Source organism: Megascapheus bottae, chromosome 4, assembly GCF_031878675.1.
Source record: "Megascapheus bottae isolate mThoBot1 chromosome 4, mThoBot2.hap1, whole genome shotgun sequence".
NCBI lineage: Eukaryota > Metazoa > Chordata > Mammalia > Rodentia > Geomyidae > Megascapheus > Megascapheus bottae.
In genome coordinates, this window is record NC_143512.1 from 83270808 (window position 1) to 83288694 (window position 17887).

Below are 17887 nucleotides of genomic sequence, written 5' to 3' on the forward strand. Positions count from 1 at the left end.
TATGAAGGGCAGATAAAACTGAACATCGTGATCGTTTAACTTTCACTGCCCAGTTAAACAAACCAAGAATTTCCTGATAATATAAAGACAAGCCAGGCACCAGTGGCTCAAGTCTGTAATCCTAGCTATTTCGGAAGCTGAGATCTGAGGATCACAGATCAAAGACAGTCCAGGCAAAGAAAGTCTGAGAGACCCTTATCTCCAATAAATTAAGCACTGAAGTAGAGCTCTAGGCTTGAGCACAAAGAGGCTCAGGGACATACCCATACCCTGAGTTCAAGCTACAGGACTGGCAAAACAAAGGTATGTTTGCTATTTCCCATGTAAGGCAAGGAAAATGTGACATAAAATGTGGGACACACAAAAGCCATAAAAAGTCACAGCTGCAAGATGCCGTTACTGATGGCACTAATAACAGTATTGGAGAGCCAATAATCACCATCAAGCCAATCACCACAGTGATGTAGTGAAAGAGTGCTAACAAACACTTACTTCATTTGTTAACATATTAAAAAAAAGTCCTTATAACTCAATCCTAATAGTAACAAAATGAGTCTAGGTACCTTCTTCTCTTCTAGTTCTGCTTTTAATGCTCCCAACTCTTCCTGGCATTTCTGCAGAGGAGAGATTTTTTGGAGCATCTGTTCCACTTGGTGATGCAGAGTACTATTCTCCCTACAAATGGACAACAAATTATTAACACCACAATATAAAAGTATCTACAGTGTTATTAAAAATACACACTGATGCCAGGCACGGTGGCTCACACCTGTAATCCTAGCTACTCGGGAGGTTGAGATCTGAGGATCCTGGTTCAAATCCAGCCTAGGCACTAAAGAACATGAGACTTTTATCTCTAGAAAACGAGAAGGGAGGCTGAGTCTCCAGGGGTAGGGTGGTAGCCTGGAGCTGAAGAGCTCAGGGACAGTGCCCAGGCCCAGAGTTCAAGCCCTATGACCCCTCCGCCCCCCCCCCACAAAATATATGTGTGTGTGTGTGTGCATACATGTGTGTATATATGTGTGTGTATGTATATGTGTGTACATGCATGTACACTGATGCCAGGCACCAATGGCTTATGTCTATAATTGTAGCTACTCAGGAGGCTGAGATCTGAGGATCATAGTTCAGCGCCAGCCTGGGTATGAGTACACGATTCTCTTATCTCCAATTAACCACAGGAAAACTGGAAGTGACACTGTGGCTCAAGTGGTAGAGCTGGCAGAATGGTAGCCCTGAGATGAAGAGCTGAGGGATTGCATCCAGGCTCAGACTTCAAGCCCCACGACTGACCAAAACAAACAAACAAACAAACAAATATATGTACATACATATATGCATACATGTACACACACAGATATACTGATGCCAACAGCTTAACCTTTAATCCTAGCTCCTCAGCAAGCCAAAGTATGATAAATAAATCTCCATTCCAAGCATGCCAGAGCAAGAGAACCCATGAGACTCTCATCTCTAACCATTAAAAAAGCTGTAACTGGAGCTGCGGCTCAAATGGTAGGGTGCTACACTGAGTAACAAAGCTAAGGATTAGCAGCTAGGTCCTGACTTCAAGTCCCCGCCCCCCAAAAGAAGGGTATGTGTACACCTGAATACACACACACACACACACACACACCCCATACCACACAATATGAGATTTCCAATTCGGAACAAAAAAGAATTAAAAAATCTTTCTGTTGAAATTTATTCATTCTACTCACAGTAAAAAAAAAAAAAGTTTTTAGGGGCTGGGAGTTTGGCCTAGTGTTAAAGTGCTTGCCTAGCATGCATGAAGACCGGGGTTCAATTCCTCAGTACCACATAAACAGAAAAAAGCCAGAAATGGTGCTGTGGCTCAAGTAGTAGAGCTCTAGCCTTCAGAAAGACCAAGGACAGTGCCCAGGCCCTGTGTTCAAGACCCAAGACTGGCAAAAAAAAAAAAAATGTTTTTAATTCTCAAACATTACAGATCAAGCAAATCAAAAAGCGTCTTGAAAACCAAATACTATACCTCTCCATGTGCTGGAGACCCTCTGAAAACTACTAACCATCTGGTAATGTGAACACTGAACTCATTGCTCTATGGTATGATTATGATTCAGCAATGTACATACAATTCTGCTTGTATTGTAACCATATTTTACCTTATTTTAAGTAATAAAATAACTAGTTTATAAAAGCATTATCAAAATCTGATGGGAATTTGTGGATCAAATGGTATAACACTTATCTAGCAAGTAAGAAGCCTTGAGTTCAATTCTATCACCAAATAAATAAATAGCATCAAAAAATCTCATTTATGTAGATAACAGCAATTAAAGTTTTATTAAAATGGTAATGTAAGAATAAAAAGTCACTGAAAAGTAAAACATAAGGTTCTAATTTAAGTCCTAAATAATAAATTCATCAGAATGGTGTAACAAGATGATGACACAACATTCTCTATGAAGAGTCAAGCTAAGTGGATTTCATGAGATCCTGTTCAAACATGTGGCCGGAGATATCTACTTTTCATGACGAGCTCATCATCAATGACAAAGATAAGGTCACTCACCTTCGAGCAAACTGCAGCTGTAAAACTTGTTAAAGAAAACTTGAAGAGACTATCTCCCGACACGTGTCTGGAATAAAACTTGCTTTACTAATAGCTACTATGATCACAAGTGTTGACTATATTCTGCAAAAATAGAGGACGGGGTTTAAATTACACTACGAGACAAAGCAATCTGTAGCTAGAAGACAGATGATTGATAGGTCTCCCCAAAACCCAGACTTCATTTTTTAAGCACTGCAGAAATAACTCCTGCACACAGGGGTTATAATCTTATAAAAAAAAATCATGTATATCTACACTTAATATTTGAAAAGAAATAGAGACAGAACAGAGAATCTATATCAGCCATGATTTTTATAATTTATGTAATTTCGTAAACTCATTTCCCCACATCAATGGTCTAAAATATTCTAAAATATCAAAGCATAATTCTTTACTTTCATTTTTACACATTCATATTTATATAACAGCAAAGAAAATCATGTTTATAAAAACACACCCACAGCTTTGTATTTTACAATGTAAGCTCAAAGCTAAGAAGCACATTTTTATTTTTCTTAAATTACTATAGTTTTACAGAATAAAAGCTCAATAAGTATGTGATGAAAGGAGGAGTAATAAACAGGACTAGCAGCCAGAATTATACAGAGTTGAAGTAATGTTAATGGGAATACCTTTCTTATTCTGGAATAAATGAGAAAACATCAGTACTACTGTAGCAAAGCAATCAAATCAGAAGAGAGGCCATATTAATGTACAGCACTAGTAACATGAATGTGGGCCAAACTACTACATTTTGAGGTCTGACAAATACCTGATGGGGCAAATGCCAAAGCAGTTTAAAAAAACACTTATATGCTGACACTAAGGCCTTATATCAAATCACAGAACAAATTTCTATAGTTCAAAAATAATGTGAAGGCTTTAACTGCTTCGAGGAATTATCCTAATTTTTATTTTAGTCTTTAGTAGAAAAACACTATGAAAGTAAACCAGTATTTTCCTTGCTAGATTCATGGATAATCAACTCAAAATGTTTACATCATTTCTCCCAAAGTGATATAATGAACATGTGCTCTCTTAATATCTATGGCTGGTCTATCAATGTTCCTGTTTAGTTATCTAAACATAGCTGCAATGCACTGTATAGTTTTTACTACTGAAGGCATTACTCTTCTAACAGCAAGCATTTATAATTAAATACAGGCTATTTTAACAAAACATAAGACTAACAGTGATTTCTGTATTTCAAGTGCAACTCCAGGTACTAAAAGTAAATCCAGGAGTGGTATCATGATTTTATTGTTCTGCCCATGCAAATTAGAAATGGCATGAGGACAGAAAGTAATCGGTGGTCACGTGTCAGTCCAGGTACGCTGGAAGTACTACTACTGCCCGGACAGCAGTGTCTGTGCCAGCACCAAGACCAAGCTGGATCTGCAGGGCTCTCTCCAGTCTAACAGAGATGTCTATCTATTTTAATGGAGAGATTTCAAATCAAGGGTTACCACCGAAATACCTGGAAGGATCAGCTCTATGTACTTTTTCTCACTGCTGACAAACTACCCAGAGCTGACTACACTGCAGGCATTCCCCCACGCTTATGTCTCAAAGCCCCAATATTATCTGAATACACAGGAACTGTCTTATCAACGTAAAATTATACTGTTTCTATAATTTGGGGCCTAGATACTCACTCTTTTCAAGTCACAAGAACAAGAAGTCCATTTTCCACATTTTAAATATTCTCACAGTATACACTGTGCAGATTCAAAACTAACCTTCAATAAGCACGGAATGCAGCAACAATTATTCTTAAAGCTAAGAACATATTCTAGGATGGCACATTTTTGGCCCAAATGAGACATATTGGGCTGGGCGTTTGGCCTAGTGGTAGAGTGCTTGCCAAGCATGCGTGAAGACCTAGGTTCGATCCACAACATAGAACAAAAGCCAGAAGTGGTGCTGTGGCTCAAGTGGTAGAGTCCTAGCTTTGAGAAAGCCCATGGACAGTGCTCAGGTCCTGAGTTCAAGACCTAGGACTGGCAAAAGAGAGAAAGAGAGAGAGAGAGAGAGAGAGAAAGAGAGAGAGAGAGAGAGAGAGAGAGAGAGAGAGAGACAGAGACAGAGACAGAGACAGAGACAGAGACATGTTCTTAGAAAAGCTCATCAGATACAATAAGAGAAGAAAATGACACTGTAAGCTTTCCTCCTGTGAAAACTGGTATCTACTGTGCCCGTGAGCAGGTTCTTGTGCAGATAAATACTAATAAATATTGTCTTTAAAGATGATTGACAGACCTGTGTCAAATCTCTTTCTATTATTATACCTAAGTATACTCCAAAAATATGAAAGAAAAAAGCCAGTGAAAGGATATCATCACACTTCTTCTGATATTCTGTTAACAAGTTACTGTAACCAAGAAAAGAAGAGTTAGGTTAGTCTGTACCACGTTAACCCCATGTTTCAACATGTGTAAGTCAGCCTCTTTTCCTAGATCCCTAAGTTAATTAATTCATTCCCCCAAAGCACTGAACCGATGTGAAGAGCTTTCTGTGTAAAAATCCTTTCCATCCATGTTGGTCAAGTCACAAAACTATTAGTAATTCAAAAAATAAATAAATCTACCATCATAGCCTTAACATATTGTGAGCAAATTTGGGATACAGCTTAGAGTAAAGGACTTGGCGACAGGCTTGGTGCCGATGGTTCAGGCTATATTCTAGAAACTCCTTGGTAGGCCAAGACTGGGGCTCAGCTGGGACGTATGGCACATGTTTCTTGTACTGACAACTAGGCAGAGTGCTATGCACCTATCATCCTAGCTACTGAGACATTGAGACAGGGATTACCATTCCCAGCCAGCCTGGGCAGAGGTCTACGAGACGCTCTCTCAACGGACAGGCTGGGCATGGTGGTGTGCAATTATGATTCCAGCCACACCAGAAATGAAAAACGAGAAGAATAAGGTCCTAGCGTACACTCAGGCAGGAAGCAAAACCCTATCTCAAAAACAGCCAGTACAGAAGGGAAGACATGTGGCTCAGCAACATAGCATTTCCCAGGCAGCACGAGGCCTGCAGTACAAACCCCATTCTGCCAAAAAGGAAAAACCAAAAACAAAAATAAAAAATAGAAACAGTTAAAATACTCCAGTTTAATTTACTCCTAACTCAGGATCTTTGTTAAAGGAAACTTTAAGAAGAGCACCAAACATCTGGATTGTTAACAGGACTAGGCAGATACCACAAGAATTAAGTCCCCACAGCCGCCAGGTGGGCCCGAGTCCCAATGTCCAATGCCAGCTGGCCAACTGGCCAGCTTTACAATATTCTACCAAACACATGCAAGTACACTTACTCTGTATTGATAATTTTTTGTTTCAGGGTAATTAGTGCTTCAACATATTCATTTAAATTCTGAAAGAAAAAAAGTTTCAGTTAGCTTCGTTACTGTTGCAGTCCACTGCTTTACTTAGGTTAACATTATGTCTTATGAACACCAACGTAAGCAAGTTTCTCATTCATACTTTACACACATGCTTTAAACAATATAGGGTAGGTTACAAATATGTATGTGCTGCCAACTGATCATTAACACAGACACACACACACAAGTTCTAAAACACTTCAGAATTGTATGGCATAGTTAGACATGTTTAGAAGGTTCTTTCCTACCCCCCAAAGGATAAAAGAATGCTATGTATCATTTGTGTTTTTTTGGGTCTTTTTTCTTTAATTGTACTTCTAAGTCCACTAGAAATTATTCTTAGGTATAGCATAATAAATACTCGAAAAACATAAATCAGAAAAGCAACAAAAACTGTGTTTAGCATTATGCATTTAAATTAGCTTTTCATTGTATTCAAGGTGTATGATATAGATTACAATGATGAAACTTTAATACTGGCAGGCTGATATAGTAGGATGATATCTTTAAAATTTCAAAGTTAATAAAGATTTCTTAAATTACACACCAAAGTGCAAATTTAATGTATCTGAAATCAAAATTTTGTATCTAGCTGGGTACCAGTGGTTCATGCTTGTACTCCTTGCTACTCAGGAGGTTGAGATTTGAAGATCAAGGTTTGAAGGCAGGCCAGGCTGCCTTCAAGTTATGAGACTTACATAACTACCAGAAAATCAAAAGTGGTACTGTGGCTCAAATTGGTAGTGCCCTACCCTTGAGCAAAAGAGCTCAGGGGCTGTGCCCAAGCCCTGAGCTCAAGCCTCATGACCACTCTCCCCCAAATGTGTATATTGATAGATGTTTGTATGTATATATATATATTTATATGCATAAATGCAATACATTATAACATATTGTGTTAATTATAGTATATATTAATACATATATTCATATATAACTATAGCATATTATAGTATATTCATAAATATATGTATACACACATACACATGGCACTGAATCCTATAAAACTGCTAACAGAAGAATGGCTTGCTTCAAACAGTCATTTATAAAAAGAATAGGAAAAGAATTTATAGACCTTACTAATCAGTTATAGGAAGTAAAGAATATAGAATGTCAATTCAGACATGATGAGTCCAGAATAGACAGCAGGCACATCAAAAGGCCTTCCACCTTTCTCGCATCAAGGAATATAAATTCCACTAATGAAGCTCAAAGCCCCATCCACTGCATTATTCATCTTTCATCCATTATATTGTATTGGAATAAAACTCTGGTACTGAGGTGAGGGAGAAAACTCCACTACTAGAGCTGTAGTATCTGAAAATAATTCTGGCAATACATAGTAAAATCAAAATATATGAAACACTACATTTACCTATTTTCAATCTTGAATTCCCTCTGTGCAAGTTTTTTATGTCTCTGCCTCAAGATAACTTGCTCCTGTCCCTTCCATGACATCTCCCTTTATATGTTTCTATTGTACTGCATTTACCAATTTGCTTTTACCGCTGTGTAGGGATATTACAGATCCATATATATATATATATATATATATATATATATGGCTTGCTAATTATAGTAGACTTGCTCATTATATAAAAGGCGCCACTTCTTAATAGATACAAGGAGCTAAACAGAGTATGTGCAAAGTAATTCTTACAACATTAAATAACTGATCTGCAAATTTCAGTTTTCCATGCCCACAGTGATTATTTTATGGTTCATTTGTTTGCCCTGGCCTTCTTGGATTGAAAGGGCCCTGAAAACAATGGTGAATAGCAGGTGAGATGACAGACTTCCTTGTCTTAAATGACAATTGACTCAATTTGTTCTGGTCCATGTTTCTGATAAATATTCTCTCAACACGTCATGAACCTTCTATACATAGTCTATTAAAAAGTCTATTACAAATTTTACTATATTAAATTGGTCTCTAGTATAAATATGGTTTTTTTCCTCTCCTTTTATTTTATAAGTTGCAGTGTAACATAGCAAATTGTCTAATGGCAAAGCAGTTTTGAATTCCTGGGATAAGAACAACTAAATGCTACATCTGCTCTACTCTCACACCATGCTGGATTTAATCCCCAACCCTGCTGAAGTTGCTTCTCCAATCTGGGTTCAGAAAGAGACTTTTGAATTTTTTTACACAGTTCAGTATGTTTAATAATATACAAGACTCATAAAATTAGATTCCTTTTCCTTATTCAAAAAGTGTAGGGAGGATCAGGAGTTTGGCTTAGTGGTAGAGTACTTGCCTAGCATGCAGGAAAACCTGGGTTCAATTTCTTGGAACCACATACATAGAAAAAAAGCTGGACGTGGTGCTGAGGCTCAAGTGGTAGAGCTCTAGCCTTGAGAAAGTCCAAGGACAGTGCTCAGGCCCTGAGCTCAAGCCCAGGATTGGCAAAAAAAAAAAATGTGTACGGAGACGGTAGAGCACAAACATGTGTATAATAAAGTTAAGTTTATTACGTAGAGAACTGTTGGGTACTCCTGGCTGAAGAATCTGTCCCCTCACACCAAGACAGACTGAAGTCCTGACTACCTACTATTAGCTGTCTCTATGTCCTAAACATGCACATGCACAGACTTTTGATTTTTTCCCTAAACAATACAGTGTAGCCACTCTTACTCATTATTTGTGTTAACTTATCGAGAGATGACTTAAAGAATAGGCTGTGTGAACATGATTTGCAAATATGCCCTACCTTATTTAAATGAGAGACTCCAGGGGTATCTGGGAGCCAGTTCAACACACACAGAGAGGTGAAAGAAGATTCTCAACCCACCCACTGATGATGTTCAGGGATGGAAGACAGGATGCTGGGGGCATCACTGACTCTGAGCACACTATGGTTTCAGCACCCAAGCGTGTGTGCCCAGGGAAGAGTACAGTGAACGCACTTGCGTTAGAAAGGCCTGCCTACCAGATCAGTCACAGGCTGGCATTTGCAAAGGAGGAAACCGGGAAAGCACTCTCCCCCACTCACTGCCTGCCTCACTGCGTGATGTGGTTTATGGAGAACCCCTGCTTCCTTTCTGCAAGGACGCCTACATGACCAGCCATCCTGAGTCTCAGAGGGATGTCCATATGTTCTCACGTGGGTCCCCTGAGACTCCACTGGTGTGCCTCTGCCCTCTGCTAGCTTAGTTACTAAGCCTTAGGGAGTCACTGGGGCCAAGTGTCATCTCTGGCTACCCAGCACAGTGTGACACCAGAAGGTCTCCTCCTCGCCACATGTCTCCAGAGGAGTGCAAGGCTCTACAACATAAACTTCCACAAACACAAATGGCAAAGACTAAATGGAGACTGGAGAGCCATGACAATGAAACGTAATACGTTCCTGACAGAAGCCATTCTTGGTCCAGGCAGCAAACAGGAATGGTGCTGTGAAAGATCAGAACAGCCACGCTGATACTGGCAGCAGCATGTGAAGAACCACAGGTGATATTGTTGGAGAGTGTTCCTATTTTTTTAGGAAATCTAACCTCTATCTTTTCTGTTGGCCCTCACCTGTAGTAAACTACTCTCCTCCGGCCTTCTGCACAGCCTGCAGCCTCTGCAAACACCACTTTCCCCATCTCTTTCCTCCAGTGACCTGCAAGCCATGTCCTTGACCTCAGGCTGCTTCCTTCACAGAGCTCTCGGCTGTGCACATCCACAGAGCAGCCCAAAGGACGGGCTCCCTGGGCATCTCCTACTAAAATGACATTACGCTTAACCCCAGGGTGGGCGCCTTTTCTCTCTAACTCCAACTCCAACGAGCCCTGTGCTGCCTCTGCTCAAAACTATACAGCACACCACATGCCAGGAGCGAGTCAATCACTGATTGGTAAATGAATTACAATTCTGTAAGCATGCCTTGTCATAGAACAATTTGTATAACAACAGACGAGGGAAAACATATTTCAAGTTCCAAGCAATGACGTTCCAACCTCTATCTGTGATAAATGCGAGCTGAGCACAGGTTTATACAAATTATAAGCTCAATTTTGTCCCAGGTCCGTCAAGCACCCAATTGACTGAATTGAACCTAGTTCATCAGCTCAAGAGCTTCAAACTGTCATCTGGATTCCTAAGAGTATGGGCAATTTGCTCTAGTGAAGTCAGCAAAGCAGGGCTCTCTGCACCAGAATAAAGTGACATGATAGTTGATTAACATGACTTAAAACTTAATATACCTGCAATCATCAGACCACATTGGTTTGAAGCACTGACAGTTTTGCAACCCATGTGGACTGGATTTCAATGACAAAACACTGTCTTCAAGGAAAGTGAGGAAATGAAATGAGGAGATTAAGGAAGCTACATTAGAAAGCTATTCACAATAAACTGAAGCACTCAATATATATATATTCAGATATATTTCTGCAGGCAGCAAAAATCTTAGCGCAGCCAACTGCATTTCTTTAGCTAGTAAATGAGGCAAAAGAGAAAAAAGAGAAGATATGAAAGGAAGCTTTTCAGGTCAAGTAAATGAGTTCAATTCTGAAACCCGCTACCTTCAAGTTACAGTCAGAATGCAGTCATATCACTGACATGGGAAAGACTATAACACACTGCTTGTCGGTTTTCAGCAAGATCATTTCAATTTATTAGAACCAATGTTACAGTTTCTCTCTCATGCAAAAGTTTAATCCAAGTATATAACATAGTACCTGCAGTGGCAATGTACAGCAAATGCAGAAATATCTTTCCTGAAGAGGACTATAACAAATTGATTCTTCCCCCATTTTCATTGTTCCCAATACTGAATCACTATAACGTATTCCTTGTTTGTCTAACCTTTTCTCTTTCTCCATGTTCATCTTCAAAGGCTACTCATTAACTAGGTGGTTCTCAAAGTTTAAGTAAAAAATATATTCTTTCATTTTCATCTTCCTCCTACTTCTAACTCCCTGTAAAACTCTTACAGTGAACTCAGTATCTACCAAAACTGGCTTCCTCTACTCTTGCCTACAAGTATAATAGACCATGGAAAGGACATAGTGCTCACAAAGAGTAAATGAGAAAACGGCTGAAAATCTGGGTCCTACCTAACGTCATGCCAAAACTTCAGTCCTGTATCTCTAACAGCCCTTCTGTCTTGTCTTCCTTTTCCTTTCTCCTTCTCCAATGACTCACTATCTCATTCAAAGAAGCCCAGAACCTACAAAGGTCTGTACCCTCACACGACCAAGCCTGCTGGTGCATTTATATTCTCATCAGACTCTGAGCATTCATGTACTCCAGACCTGCTGGCCTTCCTGGTCTTCCCAGAAACGTGGGCAAGCACCTACATCAAGACAGAGCCATATACTCCAGGTTTCTTAGTGAAATGCTTTTTGCCACTGTATTAACAGAACACATTTGCTCACCCTTTGCTCAAGGTAGCTTCCCTAGGGAAACCTAAATTCCCACAGCCACTACCCTTTTTCTTACTGGTGCATGCCCTCCCTGATAATTCATCATTTTCTAACACTGACTTATTTGTTGCCCTGCCCAGGAGGAATGATGCTCCAGGAGATGAAGAATCTTCTGTGTCCAGCAGCAGGGGATCAATATCTGCTGAACCAATCAACCAGCTCAAATAATAAATACAACGACCCAAGCTTCAGGAGATTCACCTACGTGTCTGAGATTAAGGCAGTGAGGAGTGCCATATAAGATAGCTTCACAACGCTGATGGTTACAATTGTGCTTGGAGTGCCAGCGTAAGTCCTCAATCTCCCGCTCCCAACTATTAGTAAATACATGTGGAGTACCTTCGGAGACGCTGCTGCAATTAACAGTAACAGCCACACTGTCCCCTGACGGCCATCTAGTCTGCAGCTCTTTCCAGTCTGACATCATCAACCCTCTCCCCTCTGCTCCTGCCAGGTTGTCCAAGTCCTGCTAGGCAAAGGCACTCTTGCGCCCCTCACACACTCATCTTTCCACCTGTCAATCCCCCCCCTTCCCAGAAGGCTCGGGGCAGTAGGCAAGGATAAGCAATTCCCTTCAACCTCCGAATGCCACTGGCTCCAACACACGGCTTCTCATCACCCCAACCAAGCGACAAAGCCACCATCTCAACACCCTCCTTTCTTTCTTTCCCCAACACTGTAAGGGTCTTCCTTAGGATAGGTTGTGCCCGCCTGCTTCACCACAAGGCTCAACCGTGGTGTACGTGATGCTCTCATCCGTGAAGACTCTGACGAGGAGTCAAAAGAGGCTCCGCCGTCAGACAGCTAGCTGGGGGCGTTGCAGGAAATAATCCATACTCTGAGCCAGTCCCTGGTTCCCCGAGGATCTGGAGCAAGACTGACAAGGCCGCGGAAAGAATCCACAACCCAGGCTGCTGCTACAAACCGCGTCTCCACCCACAGGCCTCGGAGTCCTTCAGTCATGCAATGAACATGCCAGTCGGCTTTGTAAATTCAGGCTGGGAATGCGGGCCCCCCCCTCCCCGCCCCCAGACGTGCAGCCAGACAATGCACGCACGATGCAACATCCTGCCTGCAAAAAGCACTGGCGGGCGGGCAGCGCGGGGCCTCCTGGAAGGAAAGGCCTTGAGCTGTCACTCTCCGGGCCCCGACGGCCCCGGGCTGGGGTCGGGAAGAAAGGGGACCCCCCACCCCCCGCGAGACCGCGAGACCACGCCCCGCGGGGCGAGATGCTGGGCTGGAGACCCCGGTGGAGGGGGGGGCGGGCGGGGCAGAGGGACCGGCGCCCCGGACACCGTAGGGGCGGAGGGGGCGGAGGGCCGGAGGGGGCGGAGGGGCGGGGGCCGGAGGGCCAGGGAGCCAGGGGGGTGGAGGGCGGAGGGGGTCGGAGGGCCGGGGGGCGGAGGGACCGAGGGGGAGGGCGGAGGGGAGGGCGGAGGGGCGGAGGGCCAGGGGCGGGGCCCCGGGCCGACCCCCACCCCCCCGCCGGGGCCCCGCGTACCTGCTGCAGGGAGGCGCAGCCCGGGCACTGCGCGAGGTCCGCCGCCGTGCCGGGGGCCGCCGAGTGGGTCTCGCCCGGCATCATGGTGCCGCCCTCGGCCCGGGGCTCGCGCGCCTCACAGACGCTGGGCTTCGCCCCGATGTGGCCTCCGCGGGCGCCGCCGGGGCCGCCGCCTGCCGGGCCCCCGCTCCCCGCCGGGCCCGGGCGGGTCCATCCGTGCACGGAGGTCCCCGTGGAGACGACGAAGCGCCCTGCCGACCGCCACCTCCGCGCCGGGAGAGAAACGCGAGACCCGGCGGCGCCCCCCACCCCGCCCGGCGCGACGCGCTCCCGCCAGGACCCCGCCCCGCCCCGGCCGGCCCCGCCCCCGCCGCGACGCGGGCTGCCCGGCGCGGTGCCCGGACGGAAACGCCGAGCGAGGCCTCGAGCCGCGGCGGCAAGACGCTCGCGCACACCGACGGCCGAGGAGGCGGGACGCGGGGAACCTTCTCCCTCACCACGAAGGGCGGCGCCTTTCTGGACCGCTCACCTCGAGGCGGGCTTCGCGTAGACACCTAAAGCCGGGGGGGGGGGGGGGGGGGCGTGCCCGGGGGCGGCGCCTCGCGATGACGTCACGCGCGCGCGGCGGCAGTGGGAGAGGCCCCGCGCGCGGCCCGGGATGGTGCCGTACGGTTCGTCGTCGCGGGAGTGGGGCCTGGACCGGACTGGAGGGGTCGAGGGGAGGACGGAGACGGAGCGGGGCCACGGGGGAGGCAGGGTGACGCCTCCCGGACGCGACGCGGCTCCGCTGTCAGGCCGGCGGTGGCCGGGCCTGGCCTGGGCCCCGGGGCTCAGGCTCCCGTGGCCGCGGTGCCCAGCCGGGGTCCGCGTCCGCCCCACCCGGGCCCGGAGAAGCCGAGGGAGGCCACGTTCCCACCCCAGGCCTAGCTGGCCGAGCGAACCCGCGCCCCGAAGCCCGCCCTGGTCTCCTCCCTCCCCTCCCAGCGCAGCAGCGGAGCCCAGGTCAGAAGACATGGGGCGAGGGCATGGCCAGGCTTAAGACCCAGGGCTGTGGATCGCACCCAGCCTCCCCCTGGCCGCGCAGGGTGAACCCTGCCACTGCAAAAGAAAAGAAAAACAAAGTCCCGATTTTCCTCTAGGTGGTTTTCTTCACTGTGGTGGCAGCCCTTTCCTGGTCCACCTGTCCACCTCGTGCCGTGCACTGGGGACGCCAGATGTGCAACATCAGGGACACTCCGCCAGACAGGCCTGATCCCACCTGTGGGACGGCCAGGTTCCCCGGTTTTCTGTCACACAGGTGGACAGAAAGACAGAATCACCAGGGAAAGTGAAAGCCGGGAAGGAGCTGTTGAACTGACAGTCATGACTTCGGGTCCTAGGAAAATTTACCTTTCAGATCACTGCCCTTTTTTGCTTTTTCCAACTGCATACTTTTCCCCCAAAATATCAAGTGGAGGAGGCCTTCTCACCTCTCCCCTGGCAAGGCCCTGCGAACTCTTAGCATGGCAAGATACGGAATCTTTATTGCCACCTTCGTGATTTGGACATACTTTTTTCTTTTTTCTTCTGTGGGACAGCTTTTCTTCCACTTCCGTGTGTGGAAATCCTTCCTGGCCTAGGTTCTCTGTTTTACCTCTGCCGCCCTAAGAAACACCCACTTTCTCTTCGTCCCATAACATTGTTTCATTTTTTTTTAATCCCACATTTTGAATGAATGATGCTTTGTATGCGATAAGATTTGCTATGTAGAGAGTGGTTATTAACTGTTTGTTGATGGCATTATCTATTTTGAGATACATATTAAATGCCTCCTGCTTTGGTCTGAGCATGGCTTACCTTCTCCCAAACTCATCTCAGTTTAATCCCCATGGTAAACTACTCACTATCCTATTTAGAGGTAGGGATGATGAGTAATTAGGATTGGGTAAGGTAATTCCGGTGGAACACAACCACCTTAATACTGGAGGCTTTGAAAAAGAAAGATTAGAGGAAGGAAACACATACACATGAGCACAATCATTAACTTTATGACACCGTATCTCAGGATTGCTGACAAAAAGACAATCACCACATGCTCCCTTCAGCCTTTCTCAATCTATGTGTCAAAACCAATGTCTAAAATGTTTCCAGGCTGTGGTATTGTACTTAGTAACAGAAAAGGGATTTAAAGGAATCTATGTGTTACTAAGTAACTGAAAAGACAAGACAAAATCAATTCCAGGACTAGAGTGATGAAAAAAAAAATATCTAGATATATACACTAGGCATTGGGATTGAAAGACAGGCAGAAGTCCGGAAATTCAGAGAAGTGAACCTTATAGAAACCAAAACTTTGCTGTCAAAATTTTGCTATGCAAAATTTATATACCAATGTTTTGGGGTGATTTTGTTGCTTGAGACTTCAGGTATAAATAAGAATAGAGCTGGGCAGGGGGGGTGGGGTTCACGCCTATAATCCCAGCCCTAACTACTCAGGAGGCTGAGATCTGAGGATTGTGTTCAAAGCAAGCCCAGGCACTAGAAAATTGGAAGTGCTGCTGTGGCTCAAGGGTTAGGGCAGTAGCCTTGAGCTGAAGAGCTTAGGGACAATGCCCAGACCCAGGGGTAGGGCGGTAGCTTTGGGCTGAAGATCTCAGGGAGAGTGCCCAGGGGTGGGGTGGTAGTCTTGTGCTGAAGAGCTCAGGGAGAGTGCCCAGGCCTAGAGTTCAAGCCCCACAAAAAAAAAGAAAGAAAAAGAAAAGAATAGGGATGGAGGTTGTGAGGACACTTGGATACATTGAGCCCATGGCCTGAGACTTTGTGAAAGGCTGAACTGAAAAGTGACAGCAATTTACTCCATAAAGGAAATTACAGAACTGAGCACCCAGGAATGCTATGGGAATCTGTTGGCTGGTTTTAGTCAGATTTACAGTGAGACTTCAGAGTTAATAATTAATGATAACAAAGATTTGGGAAATTGGCAGCCTTGCCATGGAAATGAAAAGGCTTGTTCATGGGGGAAGGAAGGAGCCAGCCAGACGAATCTTTGCCCCACTGCAAAGACTCAGTAGCTAGGGCTACCTCAGCATGTTATTGCTTTTATCTGACAAAGCACTGACCCAGCTTCAACCTCTGTTCAAGTGTAACCCTCACAAGGAAGTGCCGCTGGGCTTCCTGGCACAGAGAGAACATGAAAGCTACAGGGTCATGGCAGTTTCCACCCACCTGACTTCACAGGAAAGCCCAGGAGGCCAGGTAGACATTTGCCACAGCCCAAGAGACCTCATCTGCACATCCTACTGGAGCCAGAAGGGGTGCCCACTGGCCTTCGTCACCTGCTGCAGGGAGCTGCAGGGGTCAGGTTCCCAAAGAAGCTTGCGAGAGCTGTCATGGGGCCTTGAACCTGCACCTCAGAGTAGTGCTGGGTGGATCCCAGGGAGCACTACCCCTGGGAGGCCAGACAAGAGCCCACGAGCTAATGTCTTAGCCATGTCTGTGCTGCTGTTGTGTCTCGGAGGTAACCTGGTTTTGATGTTTTAAGCACTCTCACCAGAAAGCATTTGCCCAGAGAATACAACTTTGACATTTGAATTAATTCTGAAACCTGTTAAAATGCTGGGGCTGGGGAGAGAGAGGGAGAGAAAGGAGGAGAATATGTTATGGTTTGAATATGGTTTGTCACCCTTGAAGCTCACTAATAGGGCTTCCTCCTCATCACAAAGTACTTGGAGAATATGCTTTTGAGAAGTGATTCGGGTTAGATGGAGCCAGCAGGCTTAGACCCCAGGTGACTACGTTGACCACTGAAGGCTTGATGGGGAGGGTTCAGGAGAGAAGAGGACTTACATTCACACCCCTCTTCCTTTCCTCCTGCTGCCCTGTGTCCTGCCAGAAGAAACCATGAAGACCCCATTGTAGCCTAAGAATCTTGGACCTGAGAGCCCGAGCCGATATCGCCTCTTTAGAATACCCTGCCAGCTGTAGCACTGTGTTCTTAGCAACACAAAATAGCTCACTCATGGGGAGAAGAAGGGGCAAGGATGTAAACGTATTTTTTTCTGTCCTCCCGTGGACGGACCTGTGGGCTCCCATTCCCTGTTGAGTGTCCTCACTCTCCCCACCTCGACACGACTGCCAGGCACCAGACCCGGCGGAAACGAGACATTTGATTCTGTTTAGAAACACGTGATTCTATGAGCTGGCTAATCAAGTTGATCTGTAAACCAGGGGAAACTCTAAATGGAAAGTTCGATTTAGGGCGAGAGCTAATCTTTCATTGGATGCGTTTACTATTTTTCTTTCTCGAGACATGTCTTAAGGAGCAGTTTGGGTGCATTCACCAAGATGCATTGCACTCATCAGTGGGCATGCTGCTGAACCCCTCCTCTACCGCGAAAGATAATACAAAGCCAAGGGACTGTGTGCACTGATTGGACTGGTTTGATTTTCAGCTCGTGGGTGTAATGCTAGCATATAGCCACCAGATGGGAATGTTTTCCTGTGTGTTTTAGATTTAAATACACTACTCCTGTTGGACTCATGAGATGAGGGGCCACTGAGCCACCCATCCTCCAGTGGAGAGCATTTGGTCAGAACTCTTTGTGGTCTGCTTGTACACAGTCTACCAGCTTGGCCCCAGTTCTTCCACACACTCCTTTTCTGGCAATGGTACCCCAATTTGCCGCCAGGGAGCACCAGCTTGCTTCTGTCTCAGTGCCTCAGTGCTGCTCCTCAAGTGGGTGTGAAGCCAGGGGCTGGGGCTAGGTGTGGGGACGAGGGGGGGGAGTATGCCAGTTCCTGGGGTATCAGGTTCACTCAGCTGGTGGGAATACCTATTGTAAAGCAACAAATTGAATTAGAATAAAATTCAAATTCACACAATATTCAAGCAACCATTTAAAGGTCTGTGGTTCTGCCTTGTTGTGTATGTGGGGGGCGGGGTGGGGGCTGTCTGTGACCAGTTACAATAGCTGGTTGCATAAGAATCTTCCTGCAGCCTCCAGGTGGAGAAGAG

The 17887-nt window shown here is 45.4% G+C and overlaps 1 protein-coding gene and 1 long non-coding RNA gene across 3 annotated transcripts in view; one reads left to right on the top strand and one right to left on the bottom strand.

Moving 5' to 3' along the window:
* Window positions 1-13034, bottom strand: part of Ice1 (interactor of little elongation complex ELL subunit 1) — a 48258-nt gene extending 35224 nt beyond the window's left edge. The window contains exons 1-5 of one of the 2 annotated variants that reach the window (XM_090332153.1): window positions 12895-13034; window positions 5916-5974; window positions 4933-4967; window positions 2555-2573; window positions 564-675 (exon numbers count right to left, since the gene is read on the bottom strand). In XM_090332153.1, coding sequence (XP_090188279.1) covers window positions 564-675; window positions 2555-2573; window positions 4933-4967; window positions 5916-5974; window positions 12895-12978 — 309 coding nt within the window. In that variant the 5' untranslated portion in view covers window positions 12979-13034. Of the gene's footprint in view, window positions 1-563; window positions 676-2554; window positions 2605-4932; window positions 4968-5915; window positions 5975-12894 lie in introns of those variants that run through there. The other variant, XM_090332152.1, reaches the window with a different exon arrangement.
* A 505-nt stretch (window positions 13035-13539) lies between these two features.
* Window positions 13540-14719, top strand: LOC150064704 (uncharacterized). The gene is made up of 2 exons (XR_016535186.1): window positions 13540-13896; window positions 14034-14719. It is a non-coding gene; the product is annotated as an uncharacterized LOC150064704 (long non-coding RNA).
* Window positions 14720-17887: the final 3168 nt, after the last annotated feature.